The 18,796-nt window shown below is 39.7% G+C and overlaps 1 protein-coding gene across 1 annotated transcript in view; it reads right to left on the minus strand.

Annotated features, from left to right (window-relative positions):
- Positions 1–4,291: 4,291 nt before the first annotated feature.
- The window catches only part of tprg1 (tumor protein p63 regulated 1), a gene marked incomplete at both ends in the record, with an annotated part of 30,441 nt that continues 15,936 nt past the window's right edge, over positions 4,292–18,796 (minus strand). Inside the window, 2 exons of the mRNA XM_079245721.1 lie at positions 4,292–4,486; positions 7,051–7,204. Of these exons, the coding sequence (XP_079101847.1) occupies positions 4,292–4,486; positions 7,051–7,204 (349 nt within the window). The remainder of the gene's footprint in view (positions 4,487–7,050; positions 7,205–18,796) is intronic.

Raw genomic sequence — 18,796 nt, forward strand, 5'->3', positions numbered from 1 at the left:
TGATGGTTCATGTCAATACTGAGCAAAAGTGTAGAATATTTCTAACACCTTGGGGAAAACAGCGTTAACAGAGCTAAAATAATTCTGGAGAGAAATGGAGGACCAACCTGGTATTAGGATGTTGGACCTGACAAAGTGGAAAGTATGTGTAATTATTTCATTTTGTTGACTCTTTTATGTGTTCCTAATTATTTTGTGCTGATTCAGCTCACCTTAGTGACCATTTTGAACGTTCTGTGATCTTGTATTTTTCCAGGAATTCTTAACCTCTTTCTGGTTTTTTTGCAACATTTATTTATTGTGCATTTCCATGTACTCCCTCAACGTTTACATTATTTCTACTGTTATTTTAGTCTCCATGGCATCAGAATTAACATGCAAACCTGAAAGAAAATCAGAATAATTGTTTTACCCTGAAGGCTGAGCTTAATGATTGGAAAAAACTAAAAAAAATGCAAAGATCGTTTGAGGACATAAAAGAATCCTTCCCAGCACACCCTTTCACCCCATGCATGCAAATCACCAACGGCTTATATCTGTCTAAAATCTTAGTGTTAAAAAGCGAGTGGAATTTTCCCCGGTTGGGGGACCAGGAACTCAAATGGGAAACTCCTCAGGGAGTCGAGGATCTTTCTGAACGCTTCGTTAATCCTGTTTTCTGAACATCTTTTACAAGTTTAAGAGCAGAAATATGAGTGAGCTGCTTCCCTCCAGGCCAGAGCAGAGCTCGATCGAGGATAAGAGACACGTCCTCATTCTGGGAGGAAACATGTTAACCCCTCCAGACCCTCAGGTCATGATACATGAAACCAAAGGTGCTGAAGTCAGCCATATAATTTACCTCACAGAATTACAGCTGTATGTATTCCTGAGTCACTCGCTACTTAACCTTGTCTCCCTGTGAGAACGCCTCAGAATAAATACAGCTGCGTTCATTTGTCTGCATTCTCTCATTTAATCCCTGCAGAGAAACTAACTCATCATGCATTCAATTCAGTTCAATAAATCTTTATTTGCACAGTAACAACGTTACAACAAGGCATTTTTCATAGTAATGTAATTATACTCTGATTAAAACTAATCAGTTATCCACATCAGTCTAACTTTTAATAACTTTGTTCATATAAATAAGATTTTTTTCTCTTTGATTCAATCCTCCATCTTGAATTGCATGAGGAGACAGTGGGGAGGAAAACCGCCACCAGAACCAGGAAAGACAGCTGTTTGTCTGGACTGGATGGAGGTGGAGAGAACTGGAAAGAGGTGTCAACGGACACAATGAACATAATGAAAAAAAGTGATCTAGGAGATTCTGTAGGAAACTAAACTGCTCAAAAGTACTTTTCATCAGCAGATCAAGGCTCCAAACTCAGCGACTGCTGCATGTTTTGTTGCTGCTCTGGAGAAACTCAGCTGTTTATGTAGACTATGTGAAAGAATCCTTCATTATAACATCTTGAAGCTGAGTAAAATTAGAGAAGAGAGCAACACATCTCGATTCAGCAAACTGATGCAGACTCAACAGTTTATGATGTTGTGGATGTTGAGCAGACGGTGATCTTATGTAGGAACGTGAACACAGCCTTTTTTTTCATGATTTTTTCTATACTGTAAGTTTTATAGAAAAGTCAGATATTTTTGGTGGCTCTGAACACATTTCTTTTTGTGGGACGGCAGTAAAAACGGCTCTTTTATTAGTAAATGTTGCAGACCCTGCATCAAGGAACAAGTCTTTAATTTCACTTCAGCTCGAGGATAAAAGCTGTAATATTATAATTTCACAGTGTGAGCTGCATGAATGGTGGTGTTGCCATCCTGGAACATGTGGGATCAGGGAAGATGGAACAAGCTGCTCATTCAGTCAACAAATCTGAGGCATGTTGCTGAACTTCTCACCCTGAAAAACAGGACGGATGTAGACTCATCAGACCTTTTCCAGCTCCAGAGTCCAGTCCTCATGCTCCCTAACACTCGGGTTGCAGCCTTGCAGGATCTCAATGTTTCCCTGCTCCAATGATGAAGTTATTGTGCAGAACTTTATAGGCTGTTGAATGCAGTAAATTAGAGTCAGGTGTGTTGGAGCAGGGATACAATAAAAACCGGCAGGGCTGCAGCCTTCAACTGATCATCCCTGTCACAGAGAACGCTGCTGAAGTCAAACGATGGTCGAATAACATGTAAGAGTGAGTTTTGTTTTGGACGGGCAGCGTTTTCAAGTTTATAGAAAAAGTCTGAAAACTAAATTGGGGAAAAGAAATAAAGAGATGAGTCTGGACCAGAAGAAACATCATCAGGTCAGCGCTCAGAGAAAGCAACCGCCTGACAGACGGACGCTGAGCAAGCCTTCATGCTCCCAGCAGTAAATAAGTCATCAGCTCGTTGGTTCTGTGGTTGTTTGCTTCTCAGGAATTATCATGAACAGAATATAATCATCATCATTCCTCTCTGCTCTGTAGGCTGAAGATCAGACTGCAGCTGAGGTTCCTTCCTGTATTCATGTCTACATGCTCCATATTCAGTATCACAACGTATGAAGTTACAAGGAAAACTGCGGTTCAGGTGCCTCATCACGCCTTTAACCACACCTCCAATCACACGGTGAGCCGCCTTCCTCAGCTGTGTTAGTCTCGCTCTCCCTGCCCCGCCCTCACCCATCGCTGCTCTCATCCATCATCCATTCAGCCTTAACTTAACTTCATGTATCCATCACATCCCTCCTCCTCATCATCCAACCTCCCCGTCTGCCCGTCTGTCTTTAACCCTCACATTAACCCACCCGTCCCTCCGAGACAGACTCCAGATGTCCTGAGACGGTTAACCTCATCCAACCTTAAAACTTCATGAAATCCCTGAACTTCCGTTGCTGCGGCGTGGTCCTTGCTTGTGAACATCTTCAGCCTTGTTTATGTTATTCTCATCATGATTGTCTGTCCTCGCAGTCTCAGTCCAAGTATATACAAAATAGCTGCTCATGTGATAATCTGGTGGGGGGAGTCACTATTTAATGGATGCATCTCAATGCAACACAAGCCAATTAAATTACAATTAATAAATGTTCAAGACAAAAATAAAAAGCATTTACAACTTGCAAAGTCTGAACGTTCAGTAAATACAAAGTTAGATGAACAATAAAAGTAGAAAATGACACAGAGTTGCCATGGCGACAAACATTTATTTACCAAAAGCAAAGTCAAAATGCAAAACTAAGTGGCTGCTGCAGCCGATCACATGAACTTTATCATCAAGCTTGATGTGAGATCTCACGTCTGACAGTTTGGCTGAAACCTGCTGATGAAACAGTAAAATTATAGTCTAAAGAAAAGTAGTTTAAATTCCTCAACAGGAGTGTGAATCAGTGAAAGTATGAGAGAATCCTCATGTTGTTGCCACTAAATGTTGCTCTGCAAGCTAAAACATAGAAAACCAGCAAAGTTTGGAAAAAACAGGACAGTATAAATACAGAGCAGCGTCATCGAGTCTGTAACACCTTCGCTTTTCTTTTTTACTGGATGAGGCGCACACAGTTTTCACACACTGCGTTTGGGTTCAGTCTTTTTGTTTGACACGGCGTAATGTCACATGTTTGCACTGCAAGAAGTTCCTCAGATATTCCTCTGTTGTATGTTTTCAGCAGATACTTCCTGTCGAGTCAAACTAAACAGACGACGGCTAATTCAGCAGAACTAAACACTCGTCTTTCACGTCGAGGTGGATTGTAAAGGGAAAAAAAAGGAAAAGTCAAAACATAAAATCACGTATCTTTGTGTCTATTACAGGCTCATGAGAGCTCCATGTGGTATGTACATAAATCACGGGGAAATTCCACCACTGTATGCACTGTAAAAATACACTGAATGATAAAACTAAGCTGACAAATGCGCCCCTATGCTCCAGTGAGTTTCTAAGGGGCTGAATGGCATGGGAATGAGCTTTTAACAGAGATACCGGGGGAGGAAGAAAGGAGTCCCGTTGCGAAAGAGTTGAATTACCATATCACTGCAAATACAAAGCTCCATGGGAGCAGCGGGGGATCTGTCATCCAGTGAAGAGCGGTGTTGAAATGTGGATATTTCTGAGCACTCAAACACCGCTCTGGTAACGAGCACTGGGAGCTATCACACAGATGTTTCCACCTCAAACAAGAAGGAACAAAAAAAAAACTGCACAAGAGACACATCTGTGTCCAGCTGTTGTGGAACTTTTATTAAATCTCTGTAAACAAATCTGAACAGAATTAAAGACTTGCAAAACAAGAGTGCAAACAGAAATAACAGGAAGAGTGTTTAAAAGGTTAGAAGCCGATGCTCCCTCGAGCCATGCAGTAGCCCAGTTTGTTCTGGTTTCCGAGGAAAGACATGGCGCCCACGTAGGCCTCGATGTGGATGAATTGCTTAAGGAGCATGACGCCGTTGGCTTTCCCAGGAACCGGCTTGGTGATGTGGGCTTTCTGCGCTGCCTCTCTGAGCTGCTCGCAGAACTTGTCAATCTGTGGAAAAGAAGATGACAAATTCAGCTGTTGAGATCACTGATTAGAGAGGATAAAATAAACTTTATTTATACAGAGCTTTTTATAGACACAAGGTCGCAACGTGCTTTGCAACAATAAAAACATAGAAAACCTGCAACGTCTGGAAAAAACAGTATAAATACACAGATGTGTCTTCGAGTCTGTAAAATCTTTGCTTTATGCATCACGTTTTTTTAATCAAGCTAGAAATACATCAAATACATAAAAAAGTATTTCTCTTTCCCTATCCTTTAGCAGTGTTTAGTCCTATACATACATGGATACAACATGACCACAAAACTGGAGATATGCTTCTTGAAGAGATGTCATTGCAAAGATATAGTCCTTTTCTCATTAATCTTTATGCTGTTCATGAGATCTTTTGCATCACTTCATGGTAAAATCTTTGCTCGAAATCTTGTTTAACACAATCCGATACTTGTCTTCTGCCCCCTAGTGGACACCTTCTTGCACTATAACAAGTCTGACATCTTTCTTTTAAAATCTTCTTTTAACATCTTTCTATCATCTCCAACCAGTCTGTCCATTCTCCTCTGACCTCTTACAGAGATGGTTGTGTGTGAAAATCCCAGTAAACACTCAGACCAACAACCATGCTGCGTTCAAAGTCACGTAAATCTCCTTTCTTCCTCATTCTGATGCTCAGTTTGACCTTCAGCAGGTCGTCTTCATCATGTCTACATGATTGGCTGTTTAGATATTTGTGTTCACAAACAACCAAAGAAGTGTGTCTCATTAAGTTACCAGAGAGTGTTGTTAATGTTCAGCCTAAAGAATCAAGAATATTATTGCCTGTATCCCATTCAAGATCCTGTAACACCATAAAACTTAAAGTGTTTAAACATTTAAATAAATGTATGTAAATGTAAAACATTTTTCCGTCACAGGCAGAGGAGAATATCAACATGAACCCTTTGCACCAAACTGGAGCCAGACTCTCAGCATGAGTGGGGACCTTGTTTGCAAAGGGAACAATTTCAGGTGTGAAGAAAATCTGTTGCAAAGGTTGGGTCTAATTCCTGGTTGTGACTGCTTTGATGACACCTGCCCAGAAGGATGAGTACCGATGTGTGACTAATGCAAATTCCACACCCTGTGGTTTAAAGAAGGACGAGCTTATTCACAGTTTTTTTTTTTCCTAAAACCTTTATTCAAGCCAGAATCTCTCACTGAGATGAAACCAGGAAACAACAACAAGCATCCTAAACAGCCAGATTATAGACGGAGTCAACAGATAACATGTGAAAGTGTAATAACATAAGAAGGGCTTGTGTGAAAACATGTATTCCTGGTTTGTGTACTGACTTTTCCAGATATAATTTTCTGATGTTTTAATGTATATAAATGGCACCTCCCTCGGTTGCCACCTGGTGGAGGGTTCTGTATGTCCCTATGATGTCTGGGGCTTTCTGCTCCTGGTGGGGTCCCCCTTGGCAGGTCTCTAGATCAGGGACCAGACGATGTTTGGCTCAGCAGACCCCCATGATGAAAAACAATGTTAGAGCCAAGTCCCCCCCCCCCAGACCTGGGTCACCAGGGTCTCCTCTGGAGCCAGACCTTTGCGACAGGGCCCGGTCAGGCAAAGCCTCAAAGGTTTGAACACAAGCTGTGTTTTGTTATCGGACCTCTGTGCACGTCACGGATTGTCTGTAACACACACCGTGTCGAGCTTTTAGTGGTTCTGCGGACAGATCCAACAGGCTTACCAGCTCCTCCAGGGTTACCTCTGGTCTCTCTGATTGATGCTCTCCTTCCCTGGTCTGGGACTTTTGGTCCTATCAGGCAGGTTGTACCTTCTGTAGAGCTGGTCTTTATGGAAGATTTTACAGAAAAAGGCACGGCTTCGATGAGGGGTGTGTGTGGCAGAAGGTCCTCTGGTCACATGGAGTTGCCTTTCAGTGGAGCAACTCCTGAATGGGAGAAGGTCCAGCACTTCTGGAGGAGGTTCCAATGCCAAAGCTGTGTGCCACTATTGACCTTTGGTAGATTTTCACACCGAGGTGTCCCCGACCCACGACTAATTCAGCATCCGTCTTCATCCGGTCTCGTTTCTTATTGAGAAGTTTAAATGCATGAAAATACTCATGGATGCATGACTTTCCTTTTTCATTTCCCTTCACCATTTGGATTATTTTTGTACATTTTTTTGCATAAAATATCTAAAAAATATTTAAATAAAAGGTTGGAATAAAAAAAGATGAGGAAGAACGTCGAAAGGGTTGCAAGCCACTATGTCTCATACATGAATCCAGGTGTGTGTATCAGTTCTGAGTGTCGCAATGATCATAGATGCTATCTGATGCTAAATTCCAGTTAATCCTTTCTCTGTGACGACTCGGCTAGCAACAACATGCATCTCAAAACACTTGGTTTTTAATTGAACACTGCTTAGGAAAGCATACACGCCTGGATTAGAGAAAGGAGGTTTAAATAAAGCATTTAAAGCAGAACACACTCAACGTTCCTGTTCTCCAAAGTGAAAAAGCAAACTCTGCATTCACGTGATTAATAATAGAGCTTACATCACAGAGGGCAGCAAAGGTGTCGCTGATGTTCCTCACAGGGTGGTGCGTGAAGGTGATGAAGGGAAAGTTGGTAGTGAAGGGGTTCCACCTGGAGATAAAGGAAGGCTCTCTCAGACGGTCCCAGAAGACACGAATCCCTTCTCCTTCTCTCCTGAAAGGAAACAAGATTTACAAGATTCAGAACGTCATGACTCATCTGCCAAAGTCCCAGATTAATTACATCCCTCACCAGTTTCCACAACCAATAGCCTGTTCTGCTGTCCTTTATCAAAAGTTTTCTCTGACTATCCAGTTGTTTATACAGCAGGTAACGAGGAACTGAAGTTTTGTTTTTTTATCTGCTGGTTTTATTCTGGATCAGGACAGGAATGACTCAGTGTAAAACAAGCAAACAGTGCAGTACGAGGGTTTGACTCAGTAACCTGAAGAACTAAAACAATCATTGCACTTCACAAAGTCAAAGTAAAAACACTGACAAATGAATAATGAACATCAACTCAGGAGGCGTTCACAGCAGAAGTCTTTTGATTTAAATAGTTCATTTGCAGGGAGAGTCTGGTTCTTTTGGGGAGGTGTGAATGCACAACTGAACTCTGATCCAGAGCCAAGACGTAAACGCTAGTGTACTTGTGTAATAAAGTGACTCCCAGAGTGCCATTGCGCATTGAAACCCCCCCAAAGAACCAGATCATCCCAGCAAATGAACTAAGATTAAAATCCAAAGTGTACTGCTGTCAGTGCCTCCTGAATTGATGTGTATTGTTTATTCGACTGGTTTTGCTCCGGCTTTGTGAACAAAGTGTAATGATTGGATTGCACAGTTGCAAACTTGGCAACTTTATCGCTAAATCTGGCGACTTTACAAACTCCTTTGGCAACTTTTTTTTTTGTAAAAAGCAACTAGCGACAAATCTAGCAATTTTTACTACTGGAGACAATTTTGGTGTTTCGGTGAGTGACTAGAAAGCACATTTTGTTCTGCTGTTACTGTCACGGACGAGCAGCGGGAGCCTCTCCCTGTCATAAAGTACTCACAGGCAGCTCCGGCTGCAGGAGCAGTAAGTAAAAAAAAAAAAAAAAACTAAAAGTAAGAAAACTACAAAAAAAAAAAAAAAAAAACAAACAAAAAGAAAAAGAAAAAAACAAAACAACTAAATAACTTTCCCAAAGTGTCTCTTTTGGGTCACTTTGCTGGTCCCAAGCTCAGATAACAAATTTCGCACCACACAACAGTCCTTTGGTTAAATTTCATATTCTAACATTTACCAATGGGGGACAAAATTGATTTATGCAATTTGCTTCTAAATGCAATGTGGGTCTAATTTTCAAAATGATAGCCTATCTCAATGGCAAAATAAAATAAAATAAAACAAAAAAATCTACCTAATTGGGGTGGGAAATTGACAATATATACATATATATATATATATATATATATATATATATATATATATATATATATATATATATATATATATATATATATATATATATATATAATATATATATATATATATATATATATATATATATATATATATATATATATATATATAGATGTATATATATATATATATATATATATATATATATATATATTTTTTTTTTTTTTTTCTTCACAATTTTAAAATAGAATTTTTTCTTTTAATTTCATTTTCAAATTAACACAAATGATCAATTATAAATTTTTGTGTCATTTATTATTGTTTTTATTGATCTTTTTACTTGTCTTCTTTGGCAGTATAGCAGCAGGATGATGGTCTGACTACTGTGTTGTTTTTTCCTAATTGAAATAAAAAAAAAAACGATGAGCAAAAAAAGGCTTTGTACATTTTTGTTTTGTTTTTAATTCCTAAAAGAAATCAGCGATATTGAAAAATGTAATCAAATTTAAATCAAATTGGCACTTAAAGAAACTGAATTGAATCAATTTGGACATAAGCATATCATCACAGCCTTAATAATCAAAAGAAAAGACTTGATTCATAGTACTAAACATATTTAGGGTGGTTTTGACTCACCTTTTGTTTCTCCCACATCTTTATTACCCTGTCCTACAACGTCCATCACATTACACGCAAGCGGCAATTTATGCAAATTAGCTGATTTAGTGACTTCTAGAGACTTCTAGAACAAACAACAGCCACTTTCTTCGCTGACGAGTTGGCAACAGTCTTGGTTTAGATCTTGAGATTCAGAGTCAGGATTACAGAAGGAGGGATGTAACAGTAAACCAAAATTCAGGTTTGATGGTTACCTTGGTTTTAATGTCATGGATGCAAATACAAAACATAAAACTAATTAACTTTGATGTAAAGTTTAAAGTTTAATGACATTAAAAATTAAACAATAACAAACAAACAAACAAAAAACTGCTTGCAATTAATATTCCCATAAAATATTCTTAAATAAATAAAAGAAATGGCATAACTAGTGATATGCCTCCTCTATTTTAATGGACAGTATCTGCACATACATGTTATAAGTACATGTATGTGCAGATACTGAATGTACACACATAAAATCTTTTACAAATAAATCTTTAATTGCATGTAGGCTGAAGACGATAAAATAACATGATAAGCTGAAGACGATGATGTTTGTTTGATAAAGATTTTTTAAATGAGCTCACTTTCAAAGTAAAAACCCTTTAACCATTTAACACGTTTTATTTACATTACAGTATTTATTATAGTTAAAGACAAAAGTTCTCAGAAAATATAAACATAACTTCTTTTTATGGCTTTTTAAAAACTTTTAGAATAATTTAGAAATAATTTAAACACTGTGGGAAGAAGAAAAAAAGCTTTTACGCTTTCTGTAGTAATTTTATGGTTTGAGTACAGTTCATCCAGAACCAGTTTTTAGTTAAAGTACTTTTTGTCGCCACCCCCTATAGCCCCACCCCCATATGAAGGGGGTGGGGCTATAGGGGGTGGGGCTTTGGGGGAACAGACCTTGAATAGAGTTTTTAAACAAAGCTTACTCGTTTTCCCAGTTGTCTTAGTGTATTTATGTGCTTCACTAGGAAGCCAAAGTGTTCCCCAACGGGAGATTTTAACAACGGAGGTTTCCTCTAAATCTGTTGCTAGCAGTAGCGCAAGCGCACCATAAAGCCTGCCAGCAAGAGGCCATACAGTGCAAGACATTTACTCTTTTTTGTGGAAAATTGGTATGTCTCTCTTCCATCCCGAAAGCTCAGTATGGAAAAATCAGAATACAGATACATGTACTGTTACACACTACCAGGAAGTGTTTATACATTTATATGCATATAAAATCTTTTCTACATTTTCATGCATCATTTTATTTCATTTCAGTTTTCATTTAGGAGACAACGAGACCTGTTGGCTCCACAGAGACACTGTTCTAGTAATACATAAAAAAAGACACTAATCTGTCCTCGGGGTAAAAAGTTAATGTAGGGCAATCTCGTGTTTACCAGGCTTAGAGGTAATCTACAGCATGCTGATCATATTCTCTTTCTTCTGCTGTTCTTTCTTTAGTTTTAAAGTAAATACAGTAGGTTTTAATGAAAAATCCCCCAGGCCATATTTTTTTCTCATCCTAATGAAACCTCAGAAGACTGAGTGCAAACATCCCTTAAAACATTCCAAGATCTCATCTTTGAAATGATGCTGGTGATGATCTGCATCTCGTTAAGATCTTCACAAACCTCTATGTAGTGTATGCCTCTCAGATCTATTCCATGACTCTGATGTCTGAAAGTGTGATATCCAACAGTTGTCACTGCTGATAGGGGTCTTAGAGGGGCCCCAACGCCATCCTCTGCATCATGTTCAAAAGAAATGCCACCTTTCTGAGGACCAGTCATGTAAAACCTAACAAGCATGTATAAGTCACTAGAAATACTTCCAACGATGAGAAAAATGCTGTTTCTAGGATTTCTAAGAGCTTTTGTAGTGCATTCATCCAGCATTACCACAGAAAGAAATCCTGAGCTGATTTTGTTTCTTCCATTCTGTTAAATCCAGAATCGACATGAAAATCTGTCCTGCATACAAAGTTCTTACTGACCAAACTCCACTGGGTCTTAAAGATCTCTGTTCCAGTCATTCACTCTCAGAGCGCATTCACACTGCCTGATTCACTTCCACAGACAGTTTGGTTCATTTAGAGCAGTGTGACACTTATCCTCATTATGATGCAGACCACTGAAACAAACTCTGGTCTGCTTGAAAGCCCAGGATCTAGGTTCACCTTCAAGTGAACCCTGGTGCAATTCTCTAAGAGTATGAAAGCAAAAAGACCTTCCAGTGAACCGAGAGGAAGTGACGTAGAACACCATTTTGGAAAACTTGCTGGCTTTCCTGCAACTCATATTTCATGGCAAACACACTTCTAGTTTAGTTAATTTTCCTTCTAAATTAACACGACAACATTAGTGACCAATGTACTTTTTAATTAAACTAAAATCAATCGGATTCCTTCTGATCTTTTGGTTTTGGCTCAAAATAGCAAAAAAATTGAGGAAAGGAGAAATCATCACAACTTAATATAAGACACAATCATTTTCCCAGATATGTTCATCATACGAGCATTTGACCCTCTACACTAAGGATGGTACAATTACAGTTTTTCTTGGTAACATTACTGTCAGAAATAATCACAATTTTACAATTATCACAATTTTTTGTGAGGGATAAAGCCCAGAAAGGTGTCCATTATCAGGACAATACAAAGGCATGAACTGTCCAATGCAGTCCATTAACTTCTAATAATGGACACCTCGAAGGGCATTATCACGCTTACAGCATGGCCACCTACGAAAGAAATATTAAATCTATTATTAATACATTAATACCCCCCACCCCACAGTTGTCTTGAAGGTAAACCCGACCTATTAAACCTAAAATGATTTTTGTACCAGGCTGTAAACATGTTTATTTCTGCTGTAAACATGTTTAGTTCTGCTGTAAACATGTTTATTTCAGCTGTAAACATGCTTAGTTCTGCTGTAAACATGTTTATTTCTGCTGTAAACATGTTTAGTTCTGCTGTAAACATGTTTATTTCTGCTGTAAACATGTTTAGTTCTGCTGTAAACATGTTTATTTCTGCTGTAAACGTTTATTTCTGCTGTGAAGTTGGCCTTTTTAACATGGGAGTCTATGGTGATTTGCTCTGTTTTGGAGCCCCTGGTGGATGAGGGGGGAACTGCAGGTTTTGACTTCAGCATAGGCTTTGCTTTTAACTGCTGGAGGTTGCTGCTTGGTTCAAACAGTCTTTTATTTAAAGTAATGATATTCAGAAATCTTTACACTTAATTTATTGTTGTATTTAATACTGCAATTAATTGTGAAGGTATGTAACTCCGACTTCTACACACAGTTAAAGCACAAAATGTAGACTCACGTTAAACCCACACACCAGTCTTTGCTGCTCATGGGTGTGCCGATGTACAAAAACTTGTGTTTGTTTACTGTTCAACACTGTGAGGAGACGCTGAAGCAAAGCCACTTCCAAAAGACACATTACACCATCTGATGAGCCAAGATTCTGCAAGCAGTGGTGAAAAATTCTGCTTCTGATAAATCTTATGATTCTGTCAACAGCTGTAACTTGTGATGGTGGAGGTTGCGGTTCGGCTGATCAGCAGTGTAAAGTACCAGCAGGTTTTCAGAGCGTAAACGTTGACAAAAGACGACAAACAAATTAGGATGCAGGCGATTTCCCAACCCTGCTCTGATTCTCTTAATGACCTGTCATGGTGATGTGCTCATTTTTCCACACACTTGTGCAACAGAAGACTTCCTGCCAACCAGAATTAAACACCTGAGGCTAAACAATAACAGTGTAGATGTTGATATGTCACGGTCCCAGGGAGGGGCAGCACCATAATGCAATCACCATGCCCTGTTTACAAGTGCTTTCAGAATGACAATGCTGAACATTTTGTGCCCCCACCAGAGCAAACGTAGTGCAGGGAGAATAAGAGGGAAGAAAGAAAAAACCTGTAAAAAAAAATAAAAAGAAAGAAAGAAAAAACTGATAGAAAAGCAAATCCCAGCCTAAAAGACTGATTATATTTCAGCAAAAGCCGGTGAGGATGGTGGAGTTACGTTTGTACACACTGTCTTTTGTGAGAGCACACAGCTATTGGCCTTGAATAAATGAGGATATTAAAAAAGAAAAAAAAAAGAAAAAGCTTTGGTGAATTCCTCAGGTAAGCTATCACTCAGAGAGGACCAGTCCAAACAGGCAGAACAGGGCTGGGCTTTCCAGCCAGAGGCTTCGGTAGTTTTCACTGTGTTTATGTGGCAGAGATGGGGTTTGGACTTTCACTGCGCCTCACTATGATGCACCAAAACCAAGCAGGTTCCAAGGCATGTATCCATGCTTGCATCAAGTGAAAGTCAAGAGTTAAAACTGGTGAAGCACACTCTGCTGACCTATCCACAATTGTTCCCCTTGGAAATGCACACATGCATAAGAAAAACACTGCATTTCAGTCCAAGTTTACAAGCGCTTTTAGATTAATAAGTCAACATATGAGATAAATATCAAGCCAAGGTTTAGTTGTCATGGCAAGCGTCCCACATTGTCTCTGCGCACACAAACAACTGGTTTGATTGCTTCATAGAGCCTGCAGGGATGTCAGCCATCCATATATAACCTTCCGACATGCAACATGCAACATGCCATGGGTTTACAGTCTGAAAGAAGAAAAAAGACTGAGCTTAGAAGGTGCACGCAACTTAATTATGTTATTCTTAATGCTGCTTCTGCAACCTGTGAAGCTTGTGACACCACAGTAAAGAGCTGAGATATTATAGCTGCAGGCAGTTGGCAGACGTGTTCACCTCAGACAGCAGAGTGCACAAGCTGGAAGGCTTCCAAACATGTATGAACTGCTGCTGATGTGAATTGATACTGTATGTTGAACAGGAGCAGCCTGTGTGCAGAATTCACTCCTGGTCAATGCATTTTTTGGTGGACTTGTTTACATTTGTTTCTCATGGATTTACAGACTCGTGCTGCAGGTAAAACAACAATGCCTGGCAAAAAAAAAGGTGTTTTTTCTCATCTCTGCTGCAATTTGTTCCTCTTGAGCAGTTGCTGTCAAGCGTTTTAAACCATGACCTCCAAGACAACATACATTAGGGTGTGCATGGAGTTTGTTTTAAGATGCATAATCAGGTGAAACCCAGCCCCACCTCAGTGTTAGCAAATGAGACATGAGCCAAACTACTAGAATAAATAAATAAATGGAGATAAAATCTAAGTACATTCCAAGTACTGATGAGGATTCTGTCAGTATGTGAGAGAAGGATTAATAGCTGCTTTTCCATTACACCAAGAATTGCGCAAAAACTAAATTTTGCAATAAAAAAACCACTAATGGAAATACCTACATTTTGAAAAAAAACTGAAGTATCGCTAAAAAATTTTTTTTACACACTCATGAGGTGTTGTTTTACACATTTTGATTTGGAAACAGGGCTGCACGGTGGCAGTCTCTGTGTGTTGTCTCTGTGTGTCCCTGCGATGGACTGGCAAGCAGTCCAGTCTTTCGCCCAAAGACTGCTGGATTAAGCGGTTAGGAAAATGAATGATATGGAAATATATTGCAACAGTAATATTTTCTTTGCCTTTACGTGTCCCTGGACATGACATTTGGGTTCCGCATCCGGTTTGTTCCCAGTAAAGATGTCACGGTGTGGAACAAAAAACAGCAAATTTCTCTAGTTTTCTCAAGAGTTTTAGAAAAGAAAATGGAGAAGAAAAGCTTCAGAGAGCCGTAGCAAATAGAAAACCCCCAAATAACTCGAAGTAGCTACCTTGCCCAAACCGTTATTCTCTGTAAATCTCAATAGCTGGACAACATTTGACGAGAACTGAGGCTTATGTGCTAAACACTGTTCAATGGAAACAGCCGCATATGGTGATTGTTGTTTGTTGAAATTTAGATGTATCGCTTTTACTTTAGTGAAATAATAACTGACCCAAAAGGTAAATCTGTCTATTGACTGGTTAATCTATGTTCCCACCCCCCCAATCAGAAGTCAGCATTCTGACTGAAAGCCTAAATAGTGAGAAGAATGTCAGGTCTTCTAAGCTATCAGGTTGATCTGTTCACACAGATAAAACGTGGACAGTTGGAGGACGGATTGTCGACAATGTGAAGCGCATGTGCAAGTGACACAACAACAAGGTGGTGTGCAGTTTGCATGTTCTCAGTGTGCATGCATTGGTTCTCTCTAGGCCCCCCCACTAGCAAACAATCCTGAATGTTGGGTTAACTGGTGGAGTGAGCAAGAGTGGTTGTTTGCCTTTCACTGTGGGTCCTGTGATGGACTTGGTGTCCAGGGTCAACCCCCTCTATCTGATCACAGCTGAGACAGGCTCCAGCCTCCCTCCCCCAGCAAACCTGCATTGGAATAAGTGGGTACACACAATGGATTGATCGGAGGCAGTGTAGTGGTTTCAGCACCTTGCCTTACAACAAGGTTCCCAGAGCCAATGTAAGGAGGTGTTTGTCCATTAAAGTAGCTCAAGAAAGACAGACCCAGCTGAAAGAGTATCTCACAAAACGACAATATTTTTCTCCATTTTGGCCTGTTATCCACACGAAAACACAGATTTATGTAATGATTCTTTAAAAAAACCTGAAAATGCGTCAATACTCCGTTGCACGTCTACATGTGGACATGTGTAACTGTAGGTTTTAAAACGTCACCGTCTGCAAAAAAAACAGTAGCATGACCTCAGATGTCAATCTTTGTTACCAACAACATGGACGTCCTCAGAACTGTGTTGGCGCTCTGTGTGTGTTTTTACTATAGACCGTATATGAAAGATGGACAGAGCCTTCGGCTGTTAAAAGTGAAGCCTATGCAGAAGTGCATAAAATTGCAGTCCCCCCTTCATCCACTAGGGGCTGCAAAACAGAGCGAATCCCCATAGACTCCCATGTTAAAAAGACCAACTTCACAGCAGAAATAAACATGTTCACAGTCTGGTTCAAAAATCTATTTTAGGTTTAATAGGTCAGGTTTATCTTCATGACAACTATGGGGGAAGTGAATGTTTTTCTAACTCGCCCGTTTAAAAGTAATTTAATCTCGAAGTTCGGCATATTTAGGGGCGTGTCCTTTTGATTGACAAGTACCCGATCTCCCGCTTCAAGTAAGAAGAACATAGAACAACCGTGGTTTTTAGCCGGTTAACAACGTGACTTAGCTTTAGCCCGCTTACCTCCGTTAGCTGGTTAGCTCCGATTATCTCCGGGTTAGCTCAGTTAGCTCTTAGCTACAGAAAGCTCGGAGTTCGCTTAATGTCAATCACCCACCATGATGCTCACAGCCCCCCTCTCAGCTCCACCTCTTTGCCCATATTTGTATTTTCCGGTAGAGGCATTACACATGCCCCTGCCAAGATGGTGATGGTAGGAACCGGCCACCGAGCTTCAATTCAGCTCTTCAGAAACCTACGGGTGACGTCATGGAGGCTACGTCCATCTCTTATATACAGTATATGGTTTTCACACTGCTGCCAGTACCACTCCGTATAGATGACCGAAGGTGAAGGACGAGATTAAGGACAGTTTTTTTCCACCACCTACCCATGTCACGTTAGAGGCATGTTTTGTGTTTTGTGTTTGGTGAAAGCGACGCTGTGACATGGACGGTTCTTCTGATTGGAAAGGATTAGAGGTGCTACTGCTACCTAAAGGTTTGATATGCTTATAAATATGCTTATTTAAGCAATTATGCAGATATGTGTGTGGATGGTTTGTTTTTGGAAAATGAGGTCGTGTGGACTTTTCTTTTTTTTTTTTTTTTTTTTTTTACTGGTTCAAAGTTTCCCTGCTGCAACACACCTGACTCATTTAAATTTAGCAGAATAGTGCAGAGTTTGATGGAAAACTCTGTAGAAGTCTGTTATTTAGTTCTGATGGGTGTGTGTGTGTGTGTGTGTGTGTGTGTGTGTGTGTGTGTGTGTGTGTGTGTGTGTGTGTGTGCATATGAACACACAAACTGTTGTAATTTCTGAGATTATGACTCCTGGCATGTATAAATACATCCTTCAGCTGCGAGTCGATCAGATGAATAAGTCGTCAGGTTGCTGCGGGTGTGTTGACAGACAGGATGGGTCAACACTTCCATCTAGAGGATTACACCTGTAATGTCTCGCTGTGTAATTATCATTCAAGTGATTTACTGCTGATCAAGCTATGTGAATACTATGACATCCAGAACAAATACACACCCGACAATACGCAGCATTTCTAGCATAGAGGTCCACATGGCTTATATTTACTTACAGTAAAGTGTGAATTTTTACACATTAGAAAAGGCATGAAAATGTTAATTAATAACAGCATTAATGACCTTAAACATTATTATAGGATTCTGGCTGTTATTGGATTTCAGCTGTGAGAATAAACGGATCTATTGATCTATAACTGCTTTTTGTTGCATTGAGATTTGATTCTTTCCTCCGATCTGCAAGCTGTCATGTTAAAACAGCTCAAATATGATCATTGATCCACGGATTTTATTAGATTTTTTATTACTGGTGCTAAATGGGCACAGTGGTTAAGGATGGAATGACACTGGTCATTTAACTGGAACAAACTGGTTTTAAGGACGTAGAAAAAAAAGCTTTCAGAGCTTAAAGCTGAGTCTGGTTCTGGGGTGGAATCAGTGGAAAGTTCATGTGAACTAATCACATCTTGAACAGGAGTGTGACGCCGTGTCCCTCGGTCACGGCTGACTAAACAAAACGCTGTATGTTGATCTTCTGATGAAGATGAACACCAACGTTAGTACCTGAGAAACCTGTTGATAAACCTGAAACACACTGAACGCAGCCTCCCTGGTGGACGGATAACATAACAGCTGTCTGTTAGCATCTTCATGCAGACTACTGCAGAGTGGATTCTTGTGATTTTTTTTCTCAGAATGAAAGTAATAACTTACTTTCCATTAAACTCTGGGGTGATCTGGAAGGAACTCAGAACGTATTTTTTTAACTAGATTCTTCACAATGTGGGTGGAAATGAGCCGCTTGGTGGAGGTCTGCGCCCTCCAAGAGCTTTTCTAGTTAATAAATGTGGATTTTTTTTTAAAGCTAAATGTCAACAATGAGCCTGTAACGGCTGCTGCTCTGACTCTAGATAAATCAAACTGCTCATTCTGTGGATGAAATGGCTGGTAATCGTACAGCAGCCAGTTTGTTGCTGTTCTCTGCTGTCTGAATGCTGCTTCAGCAGCATGACAACCTGCCTACAATAAACCAACCATGAGAAGCTTTTAAACAGCTGTTAACGAACAGCTGACCAAGCAAGTCCATCTTCCTCTGAGGTTTTACTCTGAGAACAAACCTGAAGAACGCAGAGAAGCACGTGTTGGATCGTTTCCAGTAAATATACAAACATATAAACATTTTTACTGCTGTTGCTGAAAAGACCTTCCACACCCAGCTCAGACTGAAAAAAGGAAAAAAAAAACATGATTTGCTTGGTAATTATATTGTCTAGACAGTTTTGAAAGAAGGCAATTAAAACACATCTTTCCCCACATGCTAAATATGCTGCATTTCTCTTCTTCATGGACACACCTGCAAAATGTGCAGTTCAATAAAATGAAAAAAAAAAAAGCCACAATCAGACATTTTCCAAAGGATTTTAATGGCATTGAAGAAGATTTTTGGAGGAAGAAAGCAGCCGAAGCACAACAACATCGCAAGTGTGCTGATGACAAGTTTAGCAGAGTTT

Source organism: Telmatherina bonti (genome assembly GCF_933228915.1).
Source record: "Telmatherina bonti genome assembly, chromosome: 8".
Taxonomy (NCBI): domain Eukaryota; kingdom Metazoa; phylum Chordata; class Actinopteri; order Atheriniformes; family Telmatherinidae; genus Telmatherina; species Telmatherina bonti.